This window comes from Coturnix japonica, chromosome Z (assembly GCF_054131305.1).
Source record: "Coturnix japonica strain WE chromosome Z, WE-NBRP24, whole genome shotgun sequence".
NCBI lineage: Eukaryota > Metazoa > Chordata > Aves > Galliformes > Phasianidae > Coturnix > Coturnix japonica.
This window is the reverse complement of record NC_140702.1, coordinates 46,778,834-46,800,714: the sequence shown is the minus strand read 5'-3', so window position 1 is coordinate 46,800,714 and position 21,881 is coordinate 46,778,834. Positions and strand designations below refer to the sequence as shown.

Genomic DNA, 21,881 nt, shown 5'->3' with positions numbered 1-21,881 from the left:
AGATTCTGGAGCAATTCTGAACATGAGAAATATTTTTGAGTGTCTTTTCAGGTTTTTAAACATGAAAAAAAAACCAACAATAATCAGATTTTTAAACAGAGAAGAAAGATTTTGAAAGTGTTATTAAATGATGCATTGCAGTCTTTAGGTCTTTTTCATTCAACTGCTGCTTTCCTCACTGGGGAAAAAAAAAACCTTCAAACTTTTTTTTTTTTTTTTTTCCCATTAAGTGCTAATATATTCTATGTCAGCTATGCTCTATTTTCCTCTCTAAGATTTCTTCTCTATCTAGCTTTCTGTCAAACCAGAGACTCAGTAAATTAACTTCAGCTGATATCTGTAGTCTCAGAATAATTTCATCATTTCCTACTACAATCTTTACATGAAAGACTACAGTATCCTTTCTACTATCAATATTGCTTTCCAGCTTCTCTAAGCCAGTCAGTGCCTGAAGATATGAGCCACACCTGTAGAAGATGACTTGCTCAGTAGCACTGAAATTTAGCCTTGCTGACTTCAAGAATCACAGGATTTAATTTTGTGCGTCCTTTGAATTCAATAAATGTAGTTGTTTTCAGTATGGTTGCTTTGGATAAAATGTAGAAGAAATCTTAGTCGCTTCTATTTTTGTAATTTCCAAAATATATGCAGAATTTGAAATAGCTGAATTCATACCTTTATTGTAAAGAAAAACATTGTCAAAATCAAACTGTAGTTATCCAGGGGATATATACTTCTGACAGTTTTGGAGAAATCTCAACAGTTCTTAAATTCATCTTAAATCTATACTTTCTAGCCTTGATTTAGGAGGGTCTTCTGAACATATTTTTTCCATTTTAAAAAATAAATTATATTATTTTCTCCAGGTGTTAGTGGCTGCAATTCAGATTTTTGGAATCTCACAACATTTCTATGTCTTCTTTTTTCCTTATTTCTTAGTGTGGGTCCACGTTCTTCTGTTCAGCTGGTGTCAACAATAACCACCATGATGGTGCAACTAGAGTTCATACTTAACAGATATTTTCTTCGGCTTTTGTGAACCAAAGTATAGTTCAGTCACTGTGGAAAAAAGAAAAGGACATCAGGGGAAACAAAAACATAAGAAAACTTTGTGACAGAGTTAGGCATAAAACAACATTCTTTATCATTCCAACAATTATTACTAATGGATTAATTACTGTTTTAGCTCAATGCATGTCATGAATATGAAAATATATGCTTCTAAATTCAGAAAAAACATCCTGTTTTTTTTTTTTAAAGTTTAAGAATTGTTATTCTCTACAAGTTTTTGCTTAGAATGATTTTTTTTAGTATCTGTAAGCTTATAATGTGTGAGACTGTGTCTGAAGTGTGCATTACTTACATCTGGTGTATGAGGATGTTCAGAGATCGCCCTATCTTGTGCCCAACTTTTCATGATAAAATTGAGAAGAGTGAGGTTGTGTTTTGTTAGTTTTGGCCTGAAAAAATAGGTCTGACCATGCCTTCAGAAGAAAATGATGAGGATTGTTTTTACAGTAAAGAGGTAGAACCTTTTAAATGGCTGTGTAATAAAAGAAAAGCTAGGAACTGTCGGCAGTAATCAGCTCAAATGTTTTAGTATGAGTTTCCCAAATGTTGTTGCATAAAGTGAGGTACTTTGGTTATATATATATATTAGGGATGGATTTGTGTCATAATTCCAGTTCTCCTTAGTTATTTGCATGGGAACTGTTAATTTTCCATATGAGCAATTCCATTATCCAACCTAGAGAAGCTGTGAGAATTTTTTCTTCTACCAGATGCAGAGGGACCAATTCATGATAGGTTTTTGTTCTTAGAAAATTAATGTTTGGCCTGACATTGTTAATAGATTGTTTTAAGGAAATCTGCTATATTCCATGACTCTTTGTCACGACTTTTTTTTTCAATTTTTTTTTTTTCCTCTCCATTATTTTTTATGCTTTAGCAGTTGAAAAGGGAGAAATATAATGACACTATTGAGCATCTTCACAGTCAAGGAGAAAAACTTCCTCTTTCTCCCTTCCTGTGGTACTAGAGTGCCATTTCCAACTCCAGAAGTGGGTGGACCCATTGGAAATATGGTGATACTAAAAGGATACATGGTTCTGTGTCTGTCACAAAAGCTCTGGCCAGGCAAACACAAATGATGTGTCTTGGAGCTGTCCCCTTGGAGACCTACTGAGAGACAGACAGCGTTGTCATCTGTTTTACAGGAGTGCATGTTTCTACAAAAGCTCAGCATTATTCTCCTTTTCTTATGAGATAAATCAATTTTATGGATATATATGATTAAAAACAGTTTACCAGGCTTGGATTGGGCTAATGTGCTATTGTAACATAATCGTGCTCCAGTAAGGATCACTGTAGCATGTTTTTGCATATTTTAAGTTGTTTGTCATAATCCCTGGCCTCAGTTAGAAAAGCCAGGTGAACCCAGCAATACAGTTTGGTAATTATTCTATGTAAATTTGAGACTGAAAACAGTGAAACACAGCAACCTGAGATAACACCAGATCCTGAAGAGCCTTGCCCCTAAGTCCTTGTATCTGAGCCCTTGGCTCTACCTTCTCCCTTCCTGTTCTGCCTCTCAGCAGTGAGCTCAGATATAACGAATCTCCATCTAGGAGGAAACCATTAAACTAGCTCTAATCTGCTTCACAAGTTTTCTGAGGTAGTCACTACAAAGTACAAATGCTTTTAGGGCGGTGAATATTTGTCATAGGTGATTTTAAAGGACTCAGTGAGCACAGAACTGGCGTGGTCCTTCCCATGCCCATCGTACTGGCTTCTGATGTGAATAGTGCGCTCTTCACGTAAGTCATGTGGGTCAGACCTGAGCCGTGCAAGGCAAAAGAAACCATAGCAAGGATGTACAAGCAGTATAAACTGTGCTGCTCTGTCATTCTCAACAAATCAAGCACAAATTTTGCCAAAACACGAGAAAAAAACATGTTTTGTAACTCCTGAAAAATAACAAGCGAAACAGAAAACCTCACCTGTTCTTCATTATGTGTATTTAGACTATTTCAGTGTTTCTCCATCAGCTATGCAAAGAACTCATTGACATTCTAACCATTTATAGTTTGATCTATAACTTCATGTTTCAGTCAGCGAAGTTAGCATCTAGCAAAAATGTGCTGCAATTAACAAAACATGAGTTATTTGAATATGTAAAAGAAATTGTTGCACATATTCAATTGCTCTTTAGTGATCTTTATTTTCAATGTGTGACAGAAATTAATTTGGGGAAATGTATCACAGTTGCTGATAGCTATCTGATTTATGCATGTGTTGCCTTGCCAATGCAGCATCAAGCTGTTAAGAGAGTTTCTGTGGTCAGTATTTCATTTTCATAAAGGCTAACAGTATCTTCTGTTAGCCCATTAGCAGGATTATAAAACTTGAAACACACATGGTAATAAATCTTCTCCAATTATCAAGTTGTAAGAAGCAGCTTACTGGTAATTTCAAAGTGTATTAGCTCACTCCCTGACGTGAGAATCCATCCTTCTTTGTAAATAGAGCAGAGATTGCCTAAAGCTGGGCCCACCTGCAGAGGGAGAGGTTGTTCAAGTGAAGTGGCCTGATGGAAAGCTGTATGGTGCAAAGTATCTCGGAACAAACACAGCTCACATGTATCAGGTGAGTGTCTATATTTATTACCAGACTCCTATTTTTGAGATGTCTTTATTGCTTATTCAGCTCTAGCGTTGGAGTGGCAGACCACAACTTCAGATCTGCAGGAGTATGGACTAAATTGCAACTGCTGATGCCTTTAAACCAGTGCATAATGCTGTCTAAAACCTTAACTAGTACTGTGCATTTCATCCGACTTGAGCTTTCACTTGATCTTATGAAATAAAATTTAAAAAAAGGTTATTTAATATAACTCAGTCAGTAGTCTTCATTTTATAAAGGAGAACAGGTAGAATATTAAGAGAAATAGTTATTTTTTTCCCAAGTTATTTACTTACTGTCTCCAAATCAGTTATTTATTTGATTTCAGGTAATTCCATCATTAATGAGATAAAATCTATTATTAGTTTATGACCACAATGTGCCCCAGGCATTTTGTGAAAGGATGGAAAAAAAAACAGTAAAAAGAAGAGTGAAAATAGCTACACTTCCATTTGTACAAGATACTTCTGAATTAATTAACAAATAATCTAAGAAGTGTTTTATCCTTAGCAATAGCAAAATGAAACAGAATACTGCAGCTTTAAAAGGTTTTTAAGGCTAAAAAGCTGACTTCTGATTTCAGAGACACAATAATTGTTTTTTCATGGTTTTTTTTGTGGTTTTTTTTTGTTTGTTTTTTGTTTTTTTACTTACCTTTGAGAAAAAATCAGTCAGCAGTTTTGAGTACCCCAGTGAATGGTAGAAACTGCAATAAAACAATCACAATAATAATAGTACTTCTCTAAGAATGAAAATCTAGGTACATTTCTTTTATATGTATATAATCATTTTCACTTATGTAACTCTTTTCATCTGAAGGCTTCACATTACTGTACAAAAATGGCAAATTTGCTATTATGTCTGCAGATAAATTAAGGCATGGGGAGGCTAAATGATATGCTGCATTGACCTTCTCTGTTTGCCAATGACTTGCAATCAAGCTCAGGTCCTCAAATGCCTGATCCCTTGAGTTAGTCTCTAAATTTTACCCCTTTGCTTAAATATATAAGATGTGTTATTTTGTGAAATTAAAAAGTTTTGTTTTGTTTTAAATAAAATATAAAGATTATTGTTCAACAGTTGCAGTAATCTTCTAATCATTTAATCTTCTAAACAGTTGGTCTTCTAAGGAATACTGTGAGATTAGATTAATGTGTTGTTTAAAACTGAAATAGTAAAAATTAGCTTTTTGTCTTATTTTGGACCTCTTAGACAACATGATGAGAACAATATAATTAATGGAAAATGGACTAGCAAAGGATGTTAGTAAGGTTTGCAGTTTCTCAGCATACCAATTATAGGATTATTTAGTTTGGGGAAGACAAGAAAGATAATCAAATCGTCCATCCATCACCACCATGCCCACAAAACCACATCCCTAAATACCACATCTACACATTTAATGAACACATCCAGGGATGGTGACTACCACTTCCCTGAGTAGCTTCTTTCAATGTGCAACCACACCTGAGAAGAAATTTTACCTAATATCCAACCTGCACTTTCCCTGGTGCAACTTCAGGTCATTATCTATTGCTGTTACCTGGGATAAGAAGTTGATCCCAGACTCGCCACAACCTCCTTTCATGTAGTTGTACGTAAGGAACCAGGGGAGTTTATTTCCTGCCTGATTCTTTCACTGGTGATGCATAACAAGCATTACTGCAGATAGGAAGGAAAAACATACTATGAAATGTGCTATGCAGTAAGGAGAAGGAATAGCAGCAAGTCTGCTCACAGATGATGGTGAAAAATAATAAAATGGACATTGTTTAAACGAGCTTAATCCAAAGGGACCTTTAGGTTCCTCTGGAGTGCCACTCTCAGACTTGGCCTATAGGGTTAGTAACAGGAACAGAGGGGCAAAGATGACTTCTGTGATATCTTTACACATCTGTGCTCTGTGGAGTTTTCTTTGGATTTTAAATGCAACCTGGATTTGTGCATCCCTTTTAAACTGTTCTTAAAGAGATCTTGCTTTTAAAGAAGTTAATACTTCATGTACCTGTACCCTTACTTTTGACAGTGGATATACTGTATTGGATTCTTCAGCTGTTAAAATTAATTTGACACTGTCAGTCAAGGCAAGGTTTTAATTTGGACCTACAAAACCGACTCCATCTACAGCTTCAAATGCATGATTTTTCAGTTTTAATAATCTAATGTTTTTATATCTATGCTATTGGACTTATTATTCCAGTACAAGTCTGTTGTCATTGAAGTGGTATCATTAAATGGAATGGGACTTCTTTTAAGTTCTTGCTGAACTTTTAAGTACAGTTTCTGTAGGAACTAAAACTGCAGTCCTAGATAATAGCTGAAAGTCACAATTGTTAGATGAAGTATGAAAAAAAAAATCAGCAGCTACTGAAAAGGCATAAATGCTTCAAAGCCTCAGCATTTTAACATTCCCCACACCTAGTTACATTTCCTTTCTCATTTTCTGCTAACAGGGTTCATGTTGGATTAAATCTAAACCTAAGCATGATAAAGCTTTTCATCTTCTGAACAGAGCATTTTAAAGAAATTCCATCAGATTCAATAAAATTCTGTTAACTGCTATTTCCCTAGTTGTCACTCATACTTAGTTTCTTTTGACATCGTCTTCCTCAACCTTGAAGCACAGGATGTTAAAATTAAATTTATTTATTTATTTATTTATTAGAAGCAAGGAAAGAAAAATGAGGCAAATTAAAATGACATGAAGACATTTTAATACATCGGCCCTGCAGAATTGTTTTGTCTTTGTTGTTACTGCTCTGCATCCCTAATAAACTTTATTTTATTGCGTGTGTGTCAATGTTGATTTTGAAGTCTCTTTGCTTAGACGTTATTTTTGTCATATGAAGATTCTAAGAAATTCTTAGTTTCTCAAAAATAGCAAATATTTGTGTTCATATCTTCTCTCCTTGTAGATGCATTTTTAATCAGACATCCCCAGAAACTTCTCAGAGTTAAATCACAATTATTATTTTTTAGTACTCTCTTTTTTTTTTTTTTTTTTTTTTTCAATTAGGTTGAGTTTGAGGATGGCTCTCAAATAGTAATGAAGAGAGAAGAGATCTATACTCTAGATGAAGAACTTCCTAAAAGAGTAAAAGCGCGTTTTGTGAGTATTTTCTGATAATTTCATGGTATTTGTATGCTCAAAATGGGTTTGTTGTATTTCCAGTACAGGCAAATGCTGTTGTCAGACTTAATTCTTGTCTCCTAAAGGAGTCACTGTGGTGGAATATAATTCACTGTGGTGAATTATAACAGATAAATGCTTTTATAACGTCCATACTTCTTGAAAAACTTTCCAAATTATCAGAGCTTTGAGATTTTAAATGCTTTTAATTTAATAAAAATGCAATTAACTTGTCCTAAGAAACAGCACTCCTGACGCGTCTAAACTCATTAATATCACTCCCAGGACTTACAGCATTTCACTGGTCTTTGGTTTAAAACCAGAGCCTCTTATTTTTCCAGTTTCAGTCAATATCCACTGGTTTAGTACATAACCATTCAGAAAAGAACTGAGTTTCTTGAGGAGCAGAAGTTTGAAAAGTTCTGCCGCACAGACATTGGAGGAAACAGATCTGTCTTTGTCACTAATGCTAGGTGTTTGTGCAGTTCAATTCAGTACAGATTCTACTCAGAAATGCATTGTGCTCATCACAAGTCCGTGTTCCAGTTTAGCGTTCTTTGTTCAAAAACATGCCTTGTAAGTTAAGTTACCTTTCTTATTCTAACACCAAAGCATAAAGATGCTAAGTTCTTCTCATAAATGAGAAGAAATAATAATTCAGTACTGTAAGGGAAAAAAGGATGGCTCTCTTGTTAGAAGAATGAAGCTTTGAAACGGAGAGCAATACACAGTGTACTTTTCATTGCTGCAAGGTGGTAGGCTCATACACAACACCTGCTTACATATCTGTTATGTGACATTAATTTGACTCTGGAGAGTTGGGTGTGTGGCGTCATAGGGAAATGATGTAAGAGTGGATTCTTCAGGCATCCATCAGCTTGGATGACTTTGATGGCCTAACACAGCATTACATGTAGGTGCACGTAAGTAAATCTGACTTCCCTTTATTATCCTTCTTGCCTACTTGCATCAGTGTCTCCTTTCAGTCATCATCAACAGCTGTCTCTTACGTGGAGGCTATACATTTTTAGGCTGTGACAAGGGCAAGGATTGCCATGAGTGAATGGGGCAGGAAAGTGTGAGGGATAGAAGAGAGACCGAGAAATCTGAGGCTGTTGGTGAATGCGCACTGGCAGGATGTCCATGTTTTAGTATGTCACTATGGGCATAACTGAGTTCATGCTCTTTTTAAATTGATATTTTTGTAGTTCAGTATTTTATTTTTGTAGTTGGTACCATTCAGTTTATATGGAAGTTAGATAGAGGCTAAAAAACACTGAATTTGGTCAACTACAATATCCAGTCCGTGCACAGGCCTTTCCATGATTCCCTGCTGTTCCCTCGGGTTCTTTAAAAAATTGATTTACTCCTCAAGGTTTGCTTAACACTTCCTTCACCTCCTCATGCTGAATAAAGACATTGTTTCCCCTTCTTGAAATATATGAGACCAATTTCTTCTAACCAATGTTTTTCCTAATTGTGGATATTTTACTTAATAACTTAATATCTTAACAGAATTTGGTCCCAAACTCTTTGCCATCACGTTTTCCCACATGGATTGCTGTTTGCCATCCTGCTTTTTTATTACAGTTGATCCTTTAAGTTTGCTGGGAAAAAGCTGCTGATTCCAGCTCTTAGCAAATCAATTAGCACACCAGTTTGTTAACAGAAGTCCTTGACGTACCTTGCACTTAAAACAAGTCTGAATAAAACAGAGTGGTGGAGAATGCTTGGTACTGCTAGGAGTGAACCTACCCAACAATTATGTTACTTCTGTGTTGCTATTTTGCATTCTGAATGAGTGTGATTTTCTGAGTTCTGAATAAAACCAAACCTTGCTGATATTAGTCATAATTCTAAGGAACACTAAAGATGCAGAAAATTAATTTCCGTACATGCAAAACATGGAAAAGTAAAAATTGTACTTCAAAGTATGTGTTTAAATTATATGTTTAGTACTTATACGTCTTTCTTAAAACTCTGTTGTAACTGAATAATCAATCATATAGTGTCATGATGATCTAGTGGCAAGTACCTGTATTTCCATGTAACTCCACATAAATCCGAACATGGTAGCGTCTACCAGGACTAATGTGTATTTAATGTCTGGTTTTAGTCTACAGCCTCTGACATGAGATTTGAAGACACATTTTATGGAGCAGATATTATCCTGGGAGAAAAGAAGAGACAGAGAGTCCTGAGTTCCCGTTTTAAGAATGAGTATGTAGATGATCCAGGATACCGCACCTTCTTAAAAAGCTCATTCCAGAAGAAGTGCCAGAAGGGACAATAAATAAAGTAATGAAGAGACGAAGACAGAAAGACATACACACACTGTGTTAGACTGGTTATAGCTGACTAAAAGTCAAGCAACATTAGTTGCAATTGGTTTTGAGTTAAACACTTGGTTTTACAGTGAGCCAGTCTATACATAAGCCTCGTCAGCTAAAGTACTTGAGTTATTACTTCTTCAGATAATGTATTAAAGTTTTTGTAATACTTTTCATTCTTTACATTACTTCTTTTAGGAGGGAAAACCAAGCGAGAATAAAACAGATTACACAGCGATAGACTGAAGAAATTTTTTGCTTGATATTAGTGGTGAAACTCTTTAAGTAACAGAAGATTCACAGAAGAGGAGATGCTTTAATAAACAGAGACAGTTGCAGTGGCTCATTTTTTCTGCCGATAGGGAAGGATTTTAGGTTTAATAATAGCAGTTTTTCTAAAACATTTTTAAAGCAAATATGAATATGTAAGGAATTAAGACAAACAAAATCTGTACTCTGTACAACAGTCTTCATTTTTAAGTCACTACTGCTCTCGGTAGGGTTTGATGTGGACTCAGCTATTGACTTAAATATTTTTGGCTTTTCAGAAAGTTATCTTCAACACAGTAAAGATGTTTTGTACATTTAAAAAGGCAGATTTCTGCAGTTATTTTTGAACACGTTTTTTCATAAGATCTATAAAAATAGTTATTTGTAAAATATAATTTTCTTTTATTATGTGTATGAAAAATTAGAGTTTAAAAATATATGCTTAACAGGCTAGTTTTAAACGAATATAAGATGGTCTTCCTTTTAAAATAATGTTCTATCATTGTAATAATATTTTGAACAAATATATAAATAAATAATTTCCTTTTACTTGTATCATTTTGTCTCTCGGTGTGATTATCAATTCCAGTGCCTCTGCTACCTGAAGGAAGGAGAAGCTTCACTATCTGCTGTAGACATGTAGTTTTCTGAAGGCAACACGAAAACATGATGTAGTATTCAAACAGAAACATGATAAATACTTTAATTTCTTGTCTATTTCTCTTCACTCTTTGGGATCTTGATCTTTTTGCATGTTTCATGGAAAACAGTATGTCCGAATGGACTTCCTGCCCATTTGTCTGAAACGCTTTGGTTTGTGAAACCAGAAGAGAGCTTTATCAAAATTACATCAGCTGTTTCTTGTAAACTGGCCTATCAGATGGATTTCTGACCATTTCCTGCCATGGGAAAAAAGCAGCTCTCTCAAAATACAATTTCAGTCTGAGCACTGCTGTTTCTTGGGCTCTGCTTCCAATAAAAAAGTCAGAAAACCAGTCCCGAATATGTGAAACCAAGGAATTTTTCATGACAAACCCAGTGCTTTGTTTGCCCAGGCACACAAAACTTCACCTCACTGTTGCCCTTTGCATGATTTTTATGTATTTATTTTGAGTGGAGAGTGAAGGCTTTTCATCTACTGTGAGACATCTCAATTGTAAATTTAATTTTTCTGTGTTACACTGGGTATCTTTTATTTTACAATGAAATCACTCAGAATCCTTTTTGTCTTAGAAATTGCTTAGCTGTGACAATCATAATGTATCTCTTACTGACATATTTCTCTAGAGGTAGTAGGTTTCAGTGAGTACTGTCTGGAATATTTCAGAATATTAGAGCTTTTTCCAGAGTCGTAAAAGAAGAAGTACTAATAGTATTGTACCAAAATGCAAGATTGCTGCCCTCATCATATAAATACAGCTGGTGGCTGGTAAGTTATTACATATAAGGCAAACATCAGTAATAACTTCTTGATATTAAGTTCCATAACACTGTTCAAGGAGAAAACTGATGATCCATCATGGAGGTTCAAGAAATATTGCATTATTCTTCAATGAAGTACATAAGAATACACTTAGTAAATAAATGAAGCTGTGAGGTACTACCCAGGTTAAATGTCAAATGAATGTTCTTTGACTGAATCTCATGACCTGTTAGTCAGAACTGAATTATCCTGTCTCTACAAAATGGATGGAGAATCTTTCTCATCAAGTTCCTTGAAAACTGCTGATTACAGGGCTGGAAATAATTAAAATAAAATAAAATAAAATAAAATAAAATAAAATAAAATAAAATAAAATAAAATAAAATAAAATAAAATAAAATAAAATAAAATAAAATAAAGAGGTTAAACACTCATGGAAAAGTAAAATTTGCTGATTTCCATTTCTGCCTTTCAGCAATTTATTTATTTTTTATTATTATTATTTTTAATTTAATTTAATTTTATTTTATTTACTTTGGAAGTTCTTGAAGGAATAATTTCTGAACTTTGTAAGGTGCTATAAAATAGCTGTCCTTCCCTTCCTGCCCTGGAAAAACTAAGTCTGAAATGTAATTTTCTTGATTTTAAAATAATAAGTTATTGAATATGAAAATAACAAAATGTCCCTTGTTTTTAGCAGTGGGAAATTGAGTTTCGAGATTTAAAATAATGGTTTTAGGAGGTCACGATGGAAGGTAGCTCATACATTTTAAAAATACAGTTCATTTTCCATGGTGCCTTGTACTAATAATCCTTTGCTTTAAGTAAGGAGGAATATCAGATTTAACCAAAAGAGTATAAAAGGAATTTTATTTTTTAAACCACTGAGCTTTGTCTCTTGAGGTCCTCCATATAATTGGATTTCTTGTCTCCTGAAGTATGAAATGTGGGGCTGTATTTACTACTAAGTGAAAAAAATGTTGACCTTGATTTTCCTGTTTTGTCTCCTTATCTGTGAAGCTGTGAGAATGATCTCATGAGGCACTGGGAGGCTTTGTAGTTCGGTAAGTGCCAGATGCAGAGTGCAGTGTAAACAAAGAGTGCAGTTGCTACTGTTGCAGTTTCATGCCTCCTGTTGCAAGACCTCATAGCAGTCGATAAACTGTATTTGCTATCATCCATCCAAGAAAGAGCTTTCCTATCCCTTTGCAGCTCCACAGATTTGATGTATTTTTCAGTCCCATGTAAGTGGAACTGATGTGGACCTTATAAGTATGTGTGAAGGCGTGGTGGTAAGTGATGTGCATATGGTAGCTGGTGTGCCAGCTGATGGAAACAGGAAGCTGCCACTGTCTGAATGACTTTAAATAGGGCATTTATTGCTGATGTAGCCATTTCTGAATAGGCAGGTTCTCACTCCCATAAAACTTTTCATTGGTATTTTCATCCTGATTTTATGTCCAGAAATGTCTTTTCTGATGAAATAGCATCAGGCCAGCTGTGCATCACCAGTTGGCTTACACTGAGGTCCAGTAGGAAAAGTGTGGTGTTACCTTTAAAGTCAGGCTGACTGAATTGTGGTGTTTTTCCTGGGAGAGAGCTGCATACCTCCAAGAAGAACCACTCTCTTTCTATTACACAGTAACAAAGTAATTGTTTTGCACATCCAAAAACTCCTGAAGGCTATGTGTGTGCGAGTGTGGAGTACACAAAGTACTGGCTTGACAGGCCTGGGTGCGTTTTATTTTTTTCACCATATTCTAATTCATCTCAAAAATATCAAGGAAGAGACTTGAATACTTGAATTTATGCTGGCTTGTGAAGCCGAATATTTTAGCACTATGATTTCCTCAGCTATAGCTAAGGTTTGATAAAATCGCATTACTGGAATTAGATAAAAATTAGATTACTTCTCTTGAATCCTATTTGCTCTTGTATTACTATAGAAAAGCAATTTTGTTGGTGCTTAATAGAAGCTACAAAATGCATTGTGTTGTGCTACAGTGCTTAAAAAATTTCAATTAAAAGGAGAAATTGATAAATTCCTGCAAAATCTTTTCTGCTTTGAAGCTTGTTTACACTCTGCAGCTGTAAGTGCACAGCAGGCTTTTGTAGCATATAGTATTATACCCTGACACTTAAAATGCAGCAGGAGAAAAGCTGCCCCTATTTACGCAGCTCCACCCTTTCTGGTTTTGTGAGATGTTCTCCAGCATACTGACTGCAACAGCAAAAAATACAGGTAAGGTAAGAGTGCTGCTTAAATGATCATCCGGCTAAATAGCAGATAGGTTTTATTTACTACTGTTCTGCGTGAGTTAGGCATCTCTGTGTAGTGGCACAGTCCCAACTGTTGACATTGATAACAGGTGATGGCAAAATGATAATTTCACTTAGACGCATGAAATAATTCTTTTCAACCTGTAAACATTGTGGCAGCATTTTTATTTCCCCTTAAACAACAGAAATATTTCATGCCAGTGCCCAATAGCTTATTAGCAGGAGTAGCAGCTTATGTATGGCGTGTGAGAGGAATCTTTCCTACCCACATGCAGAAAAGTTATACTCATCTTTTAAAAGAATACCAGACCCATCTGACAAGTTTATTGCACACCTTTGAACTTCAGAAGCCATCTCTGAGGGATCGTCTTGAATCCCAAATAACTCAGATAGGAGTCCTCTCTGATACACTTAGTGAAAATAACATAAGTGATGATATGGTACAATATAAAGGATGTAATAGAGTTCATCCGAGCTGTTGTATATACTGCCTGCTTGGTTATGGCTTCACAGTTACTACCAGACCAAACTTTCCCGCAGCCATGCTACTGAAACATTATTCTCAACAATTTAACGTGTTTCCTATATCTAGATTTGTACCAGCAGGGCCAGTACTGCCAGATCTTTCTTCTGTAAGAGCTTTTGTTCAGTTGCTAATAACTTTGGCAATGTCGGTAGCCTACAGCCGAAGCTTTTGTTTGTTGGTAGCTGAAAAACGTCAGGGAACTTGAAACTGGTTGGTCATTTGGAAAAACAGTACTAGGGAAGATATCTTTGGTCTTTCTCTCTGGAATGGGGCCATTTGTCTGAGTGTTATGCTTGAGTGCTCCATGGGGAGGGGGCTCTGATATGGGAGCAGCCATTCATTTCCATGCATGTCCAGCCCCAGTGCCCTTCTGCTGTGACTGAGAACACTGCATGCGCACTGCCACTACCATCACACTGGGACTCGCCTTGCCAGGGCTGCAGACTGGGAGGGCCTTTTCCTGTCCTCTGGAGTTACTTAAATGGAGGGCAGAGGTGTGCTCTCTGTTTTTCTCGGTGCCTTGCTGGTGTTGCTGCAGTAGAACAGGAAAGCAGGAGAAAGAAAACAGAAAAATCTGCCTTCAGAGGGAAAAAAAAAAGAAAGAAAAGAAAGAAAAAAATAAATAAAGAATTGAATGCAGATAGGGAGCATTCATGGAGCTGGAAAGGGAAGAAAGAGTGGGATGGGATTCCAAAAAAGAGATTTGGTCATAGTCCTCTGCAGAACCCAGGGTGCCCGAGGCTCAAATTTCTTCTGGTATAAGCAAATGGCTGTGAAATGTACCAGCAAATTACTGGCAGGTTGCCTATAGGAATAGCTGTTCCCGATGCCAATTACTGCATCAACTGAAGGAGCAGTCATCTTTATTCTCCCAAGGACTCAATCCTCCTGTGCATAAAGGGAAAGGCAGCTACATGTTACAAGTTTTAAAATATGCTTCTTTCTTTTCCTTCCTTCTTTCTTGCTTTCTTTCTTTATTTCAGATTGATCATCAGAAAAAAAGAACAACAACAAAAAAAAGAAAATCAACAATGTGCATTTGTATGCATTTCAATTTCTGAGCTAGAGTGAGGTTGCAAAATGAGGTATACAGCAAATGCCAGAATTTTCCCAGGAGAAGGAACATCATGTTTGAAGCTTCCTTATCTGTTTCTTACAGATCTAGTCACTAGAGTGACTGTGGGGAAGAATCACCATAGTGACTCTCAGGGATGCACAGGAGTTAAAGCAAGAAAGAATGAAGACGAGGCACTGCATTCCCAAAGGGCATTTCTTGACACAGTACTAACGGTTGATTGCAATGTCATGCTGCATTATTGAGGAGAAAAGGCTCAAGGAACAATGTAATGGAACAAAATTATCTTCGAAAAGTTTCTGTGTCTAAAAGTAGTCTTCTACAATCCGTACGCCTCACTTCTCCTCTGTGTGCCTGGGCAGTGGGGTGAGCAGCAAAGCTGTTAGTTCTGTCCAGTGCTGAGAGAGCAATCCAGGGTGACTTGCGTGGCCCTGTTGTTTCCCTTGGAGTCCTATTAAGAGAGTGAATCAGGACAGGAGAATTACTTATTTATTACATTGGGAAGAGAAAGGTGTAGGAAAAAAAGAAGAATTATCCTTTTCCTATTGGCCATGATGGGTGGAAGGAAACAGCAGTAATAGATTTCTGTGCTGAATGCCTTTGTCATTTCGGGTAGTAAGTCCTCTCAAAATAGCTGGAACCATTCTTTTCACTGCCAGTCCACTCTCGTAGCTCCCACACCAAATTCTCTCTCCCAACAACTCCTTCTTTGCCAAAAGGCAGAGGAAAGACGACTCAACTTCTTCCTCTCGCTTCATGCATATGTGTGTCTGGCTGCATTAGTGCCCATGCGCTGAAACTTCTGTTTCTGGCTAAGGAGTTTGTCCAAGTAGCTGGTAATACATGTGCCCCATGTCTCTGCAGGACTGAAGCATCCTTATCAGTACTGTCTAGAGTGAAATTCATGTTCCGCTGAAAACAATGATATGTTACCTCTTGATGATGGATTTCCATTTTTGATCTTAATTTAAGGACATCAGCCTGGTCCTGAGCCGAAATTAACATCCACCAGAAAGTAACAAATGACCAGCGGGCTCTAGACATCAACATACTTGACTTTACTGTTTGTTGAAACAAGAGGCAGCTGAATTGTGGGGTTCTTTGTAGTTAAACATTTGTAAGATGCATTTATGTATTAAGTGTATCCCCTTCAATCAAGAAAAGGCTAAACAAACAACAAAAAAACCAACCTGATTTGAGAAGGGCAATAGAAATTAGATTTTCTTGGAAATTATTAGTGGGCCCTATGCTACATACAAAGCTCTAGCTGTAGCATGAGCTGCTTAGGTTTATTTTGATAAAACTGTTATCTCAGTCCCTGCAAGCAAGGGGCAGCAGTTCAATGTTCTGTGGGAATGCAGTGCTTCCCTCCTCTTGTCCCTGCTGTATCATGTACTGCAGAGGATCGTATAATGGCTCTTTCCTACAGTTTCCGTAGTGATTAGAGCTATTTGACAGGATGTCTTTGTAACTGAGAATAGGCATTCCTAAGTGGGAGAGGATTTCAGTTCTGAAAGCTGAGATATCTGAAACAACACTGGAAGTATTTATAACCGGCCGAGTAGAGCCTCTTACAGGTGGTACATGAGCCAGGGGTCTGAGCAGTCAGTTCTGGACTTCAGAAGCCCATTTCACAGGGAAATTGTTGCTTTTCCACAGAGTGCTTCCCCTGTGAATTTGTTCAATTTCCATAGTTCTGGATGGACAGACTAGGAGTAGGGCCAAGCAACAGATGTAGTCGGTTAAAAGCATGCCCTACTGTTATCTGAAGGACACCTTGTCACTCTTGTGTCCCCATGTGCCATCTGTGAGTTTTTATTTACCTGTCTGCTTAAGACCCATGTGGCAGGTTGAGAATGTTCTGCTTCGCTTGTTCACACGGAGTGGTTATGTGGACAGGAACAAGGGAGTAGTGCTATTCCAGCCCAAGAAGGTGATGCTGTCTGTCATGTGTATTTCAGCACTGCTAAATTACAACAAGGCTACAGGTAACAGTGTTAAGTACAGCTTTAAGCTGGGAGTTAAGGTGGGTTTTGTGATAGTCTGACACTCACCATTGTCACCCACAGCTAAAACACAACAGTATGCCCTAGTAACATCATGACAAGAGCCATGACACCATGGTCCTGTGTGATTTTAGGCAAGTCGCCTGATACCCTCCTTTTTCTCTGCTTAGAAAGATTAGTGACATCAGGTGAGCAGGTTAAATAAATCTTAAAAATAGAAGGACTACGTATATTGTCAAACAAATTGTTGCATGAATTAAACTCTTCAATAACTTCTTTCAGCCAGGAAAAGGGAAGCTGAGGCTGCACCTTTGCAGAAGGAACTGGTGGTAGCATGCCACTGAGGCAATGATAACAATTATTTCCACACCCTTACAGAATAGCCAGCAGACAGAATGACACGTCTGTGTGCAGAGTTCTTTCTCAGCCTTTGAAGTCACTAGCGGAAAGTAGTGATTTAAATCTACTGCTGAACCCTCCAGGGTCTTTGTCCTTAAACGAGGATGAATGCCTGAATACAGCACTGCAAGATTTTAGAACAAAGTCTGTGTTTCTAGAAAACTCACCTGGTACTTGACTGTGCTTCCACAGATGGGGATACTAACAAGTGTACAAGTTGTGTATACGGAGTGCAGCCTCCACCCATAAGCAATAAACATTTTGCATCACACTCAAGTTTCAGTACTTTGTCCAGTGGCATTCCCTCAGAACAATGTCGCTATGTAAACACTCTTATTGTAAAGTATCCATCAAATTAACTACTAGAACAGCACTGTGTAAATTTATGTCAATTAATAGCGTTCTAAAAGGACAGGGAAGGCAGCTCAGAAGCTCCAAGAGGTTAATCACTTTCCATCAGAATTATTAATTTTATGGTGTGTTTTAAAAGGAAGGACACAGTAGCCACTGACAGAGGCACTGGAGGATAACACTACTTATATGTCAGCACAAGTGATTTCTGAGTGATTAAAAGTGACTGATGTTAGTGATAGACTACTATTCTCCTAGTGAAAAAGAGAATATAGAATCATAGAATGGCTTGCATTGGAGGAGACCTTAAAGCACTAGTTCCAACTCCCTGGCCATGGGCAGGGCTGCCCCCCAGCAGCGCAGGCTGCCCCATGCCCATGCAGCTCAGCCTTGAGTATCTCTGGGGATGGGAGCAACCACAGCTCTCTGGGCAGGATGTTCCAGAGCTCCCTGCCCCCATAGTAAAGAATTTCTTCCTAGTATCTAGTCTAGATCACCCTGATTTTGGTTTAAAACCATTGTCCTTTGTCCTAGCACTACATTTCCTAGTGATCAGTCTCACACCAGATGTTACTTCTGTGACAGTGGAGAATCCTACATGGAAACAGTTTTTGAGAAAAACAAGGCTTGCATGCCTCATGAGATGCTCTGTGTTTTGTCACAGGAAGACTCACCTGTCTGCTTCTCTGGCCTGCCTTATCTCTTTCTTTGAGTAAACCAGTCTTCTAACAACGCAGACAAGTATTAAATTAAAATGAAGGCCTGAAACATACACATCTCTACTTGGAGACTGAAATGTCTGTGTAAAATGTGTAAATGTGTAAAATGAGGTTTGACTTCATAGTAAGTTTTACTTCAGCTGTTTGTTGGATGTGTTTGATGATACTTTACATGAGAAAGCACATGAGCGCATTTTCTTACATAGAGCACAACCAGCTGGTTCAGTGTAGGATGGGGCCTATGTCCCTTGCTAAAATCTGCATAGAACTAACATGACAACTGCTTGTGTGAAAGCTGCAAGTTTTGGCCCAATGAAAATTATAACAATACAGCAATTATAGCTTAGTTCTGCTAAAAGAACACACTCTGGCATCTCTTTACTGTTGTCAGGCCATGTAATCCATTTTCTCTAGTGAATTATGTGGTATTCCCTATGGCAGCAACACTGCTTTGCATTTAGCTACATTTCTTTTTATCTGGATTTTCTGTTTTATGCTTTGCATATAGCCCTCAGCCAGCATAATTTCCTTCCTAGAATCTTTCCCTTTCTGTCTGGTGCTCCCTTCCCCATTTGGGTTTAACATGTGATGGGCTAGGTGGCATAATGAAAACGTTCTTATCTTCTGTACAGCTTGGTCCCTCATGGCATCCTTCCGGACAAACTGTCCAGCTGTGAGGTGAACAGGTTCACGGTATGTTGGTTGATGAATTGGCTGAGCAGCAAAGCTCAAGTGGTTGTACTGAATGGAACTACATCTGATTTCTGGTGGAACTCCCTAAGACTCAGTTCTAGGGACAATCCTATAAGTCATATTTATCAATGGTCTGGATGCAGGAGTTGAATGCAATCTTAGCAAATTTGCCAGTGTTACTAAACTGGGAGGTGCTGTTGGCTGCCTGGAGGGACAATGACATAAAGTTTAACAAAGGAAAATGCTGGATACTGCACCAGGGAAGGAGCAATGCCAGATACTGACTGAGAGATGAATGGCTGGAGAGCAGCTCAGCAGGAATGGACCTGGGGCTGTTGGTGACAGAGGGTCACTTTGAGCCAGCAGTGTGCCCTGGAAACAAGAGGAAAACTGCATTCTAGATTGCTTTAAACACAACACAGCCAGACAGCCCAAAGGTGATTGTTCTGCTGTATCCAGTGCTGGTGCAGCATTACCTTGAATACTGTGTGAAGTTCAGTTATCCATGATGTAGAAAAATTGTTAAGGTCCTTGAAAGCATCCAGAGGAAGGCAACACAGCTGGTAGCAGGACAGGAAGGCACACTTTGTGAGAGAGGCTGAGGGCACTTGGGCTGCCCAGCTTGGAAGAGGGTGAGAGGTACCTCAGTGCTCCCTCAGAGAGGGAAGCAGAGGGAGGTTCACGGTCTGTTCCTGGGAACTGATAGCAGAATGGGAATGGCATAGATCTGCCTGGGGAAGATCACATTGGGAAAGATTGTTTTACTGTGAGTGTTCAAACACTGGAATAGAGAGAGAGCTGATGGCCCCACTAACATGCTTTAGTTTTTTGTTTCCCCTGAAGTAGTCAGTCAGTTGAACTAGATGATCCTTCAAGGTCTCTGCCATCTGAACTGTATTATTATTCTATTCCCTTCTCTTCCCTTCCCTTCCTTCCTCTCCCCTGCCCTCTCCTCTCCTCATGAATATACTGGTATACTGTCAGTGACAAACTAATGCTTAGTTTCCAGCTGAACTTGATTTTCTCTTGTCTTGTTACAGAGCAAGCTCCTACATTTTTTGCCCTTGTAAATGTTGCTTTAAATATTTTATAACTAATTGAAGTGCATATGTAGGGTTGAAGTTCAGCCCAGAGTAGAAATATCCCAGGAACCCTTGCTAAATTGGTAGAGACAGTGATGGTGTATCGTGAAAAAGTCATTCTCAGCTGTATTAGAATTAATTGATCGTTTTTAATAATAAAAAAAGCTTGTTGCTCAAATATTTGGTTTATAGCATGTTTAAATGTAAAAAAATATTTTTCTTTATGGATTTCTCCAGTTTGTTTTGAATATATATCCCCCACAAAAAACAGTTTTTCCCCTACTACTTTGTAATATAGGACTATACTTCATGAAATTAGTCTTACCAAATCAATTTCCACATTTCCTACTAAAAGGTTTTACATTCAGTAAAGTAATTTTAGTAAGAAAAGAGTGCCAAAGTGAAAAAGTCCTAATTATTTCTCTCACTGATATTTGAAGCAGAGACTTGGAATATAACATATATTTCTAAGTGTGTATGTTCAGGTCAACTTCAGACTACAGTAACTCATCAGTAGTGCAGTCTTTGAACTGGAAGTCTTTTAGCAGTTCCCCCAGAGAGCTAATGAAAAGCTAAGAAGGTGTTCCATTTGATAGCAATTATGTCATTAGCATTTTCCTTGGAGATAAGTAATTATGCTTAGCTAGGAATGGTCACATTTTCAGAAATAGAGCAGTAATTTAAACACAAATCCTGATTTTTACTTTGTCTTCACATGCGAAGTGCAGGAGAATACTATAAGACATTTGAGCTGTGACTTTGGTAACATTCTTAATAACTCGGTTATATTCATGTAATATAACACATCCTCCAGCTATACCCTGTTTCTTACACACTGATACGGTGAGGCAACTGAGTGCTGTATATTTTTTCCCTGTTGTTGATTTTGTTAGTTAGTTAGTTTTGTTAGTTTTGTTTGTTTTTAAGAAGGAAGGGTCTGGCTGCGGCAGGAACCAAGGATACTATAAAAAATACAGCACTACGATGCAATCCTGCAAAACAGGAGATTTCCTTTTGCACTCAGACTCTAACGGCAGTTCAAAGAGATAAGGCAGAAGGTGAGTCAATAGCACAGCACACGTTGTACCCAAGTGTACAGTCCTGGAGGAATACAATACCTATATCAGCAAAAGGAACGCTAGTATTCAGAATGAATGTTCCCTGGATTTACCTAGAACTCACGGAATCATAGAAACCTCTCTGCTCTGCAGCAAAATGAATCCTGATTATCTGCTTTAGAAACTAAGCAGAATAAGGGAATACATATACTTCCTAAGCCTGTCCCTTCTAATCTTGCTTTTGTGGGGCAGAATGGGTCATTTCGGTTGCATAAATGCTAAGTAATTTTATCTTAAATGACTGAAAATGCACATTCTAGAAAAGAAAGGGTAAGAAAAGCTAATTCTGTTTGGTTCTCTCATTTTCAGCTAGCTGACAGATATGATCCTTACCTTTTCAGTTACAGAAATATAGTCTAAATATTTATAAATGAGAAAATGAGAGCAATCTCACTATTTCAATTAAAAGAAGCAGAGAGTTGTATTTTGACAGACAGACCCATGTACATCTAAATCTGCAGTTTTGAATGAAAACTCATTCCTATTTTCCAGATACAACAGATGAACAATTTGTTGCTTCTGATGAAATGTTGACAATATCTTTAATTAAAATAGAATAAAATATCCCATTAAAATGTATACAAGTTAAACGTGTTGTCCTGGCAATGAGCTTAAGTTCTGGTGGCTGATACTAGTGGTGAATTGGAATATGCCATCTCTCCAGTGCCCTGTTACTACCCTGCTCTTTCGTCTGAACTGATTGCTGATAGCAAACTGACGTGAACAAGATATCTTCTTAATCTCACTGGGATTAATCATATTGGATGTTTTCTTCAATTAAGCACAAAGAAAGATAGC

General features: G+C 37.5%; 1 protein-coding gene across 4 annotated transcripts in view; it reads left to right on the top strand.

Annotated features, from left to right (window-relative positions):
- KDM4C (lysine demethylase 4C) overlaps positions 1 to 9,966 on the top strand; it is a 268,145-nt gene extending 258,179 nt beyond the window's left edge. For 3 of the 4 annotated variants that reach the window (XM_085528382.1, XM_015848974.2, XM_085528383.1), the window contains exons 20-22: positions 3,526 to 3,645; positions 6,698 to 6,790; positions 8,928 to 9,966. In XM_085528382.1, coding sequence (XP_085384508.1) covers positions 3,526 to 3,645; positions 6,698 to 6,790; positions 8,928 to 9,104 — 390 coding nt within the window. In that variant the 3' untranslated portion in view covers positions 9,105 to 9,966. Of the gene's footprint in view, positions 1 to 1,948; positions 2,152 to 3,525; positions 3,646 to 6,697; positions 6,791 to 8,927 lie in introns of those variants that run through there. The other variant, XM_085528384.1, reaches the window with a different exon arrangement.
- Positions 9,967 to 21,881: the final 11,915 nt, after the last annotated feature.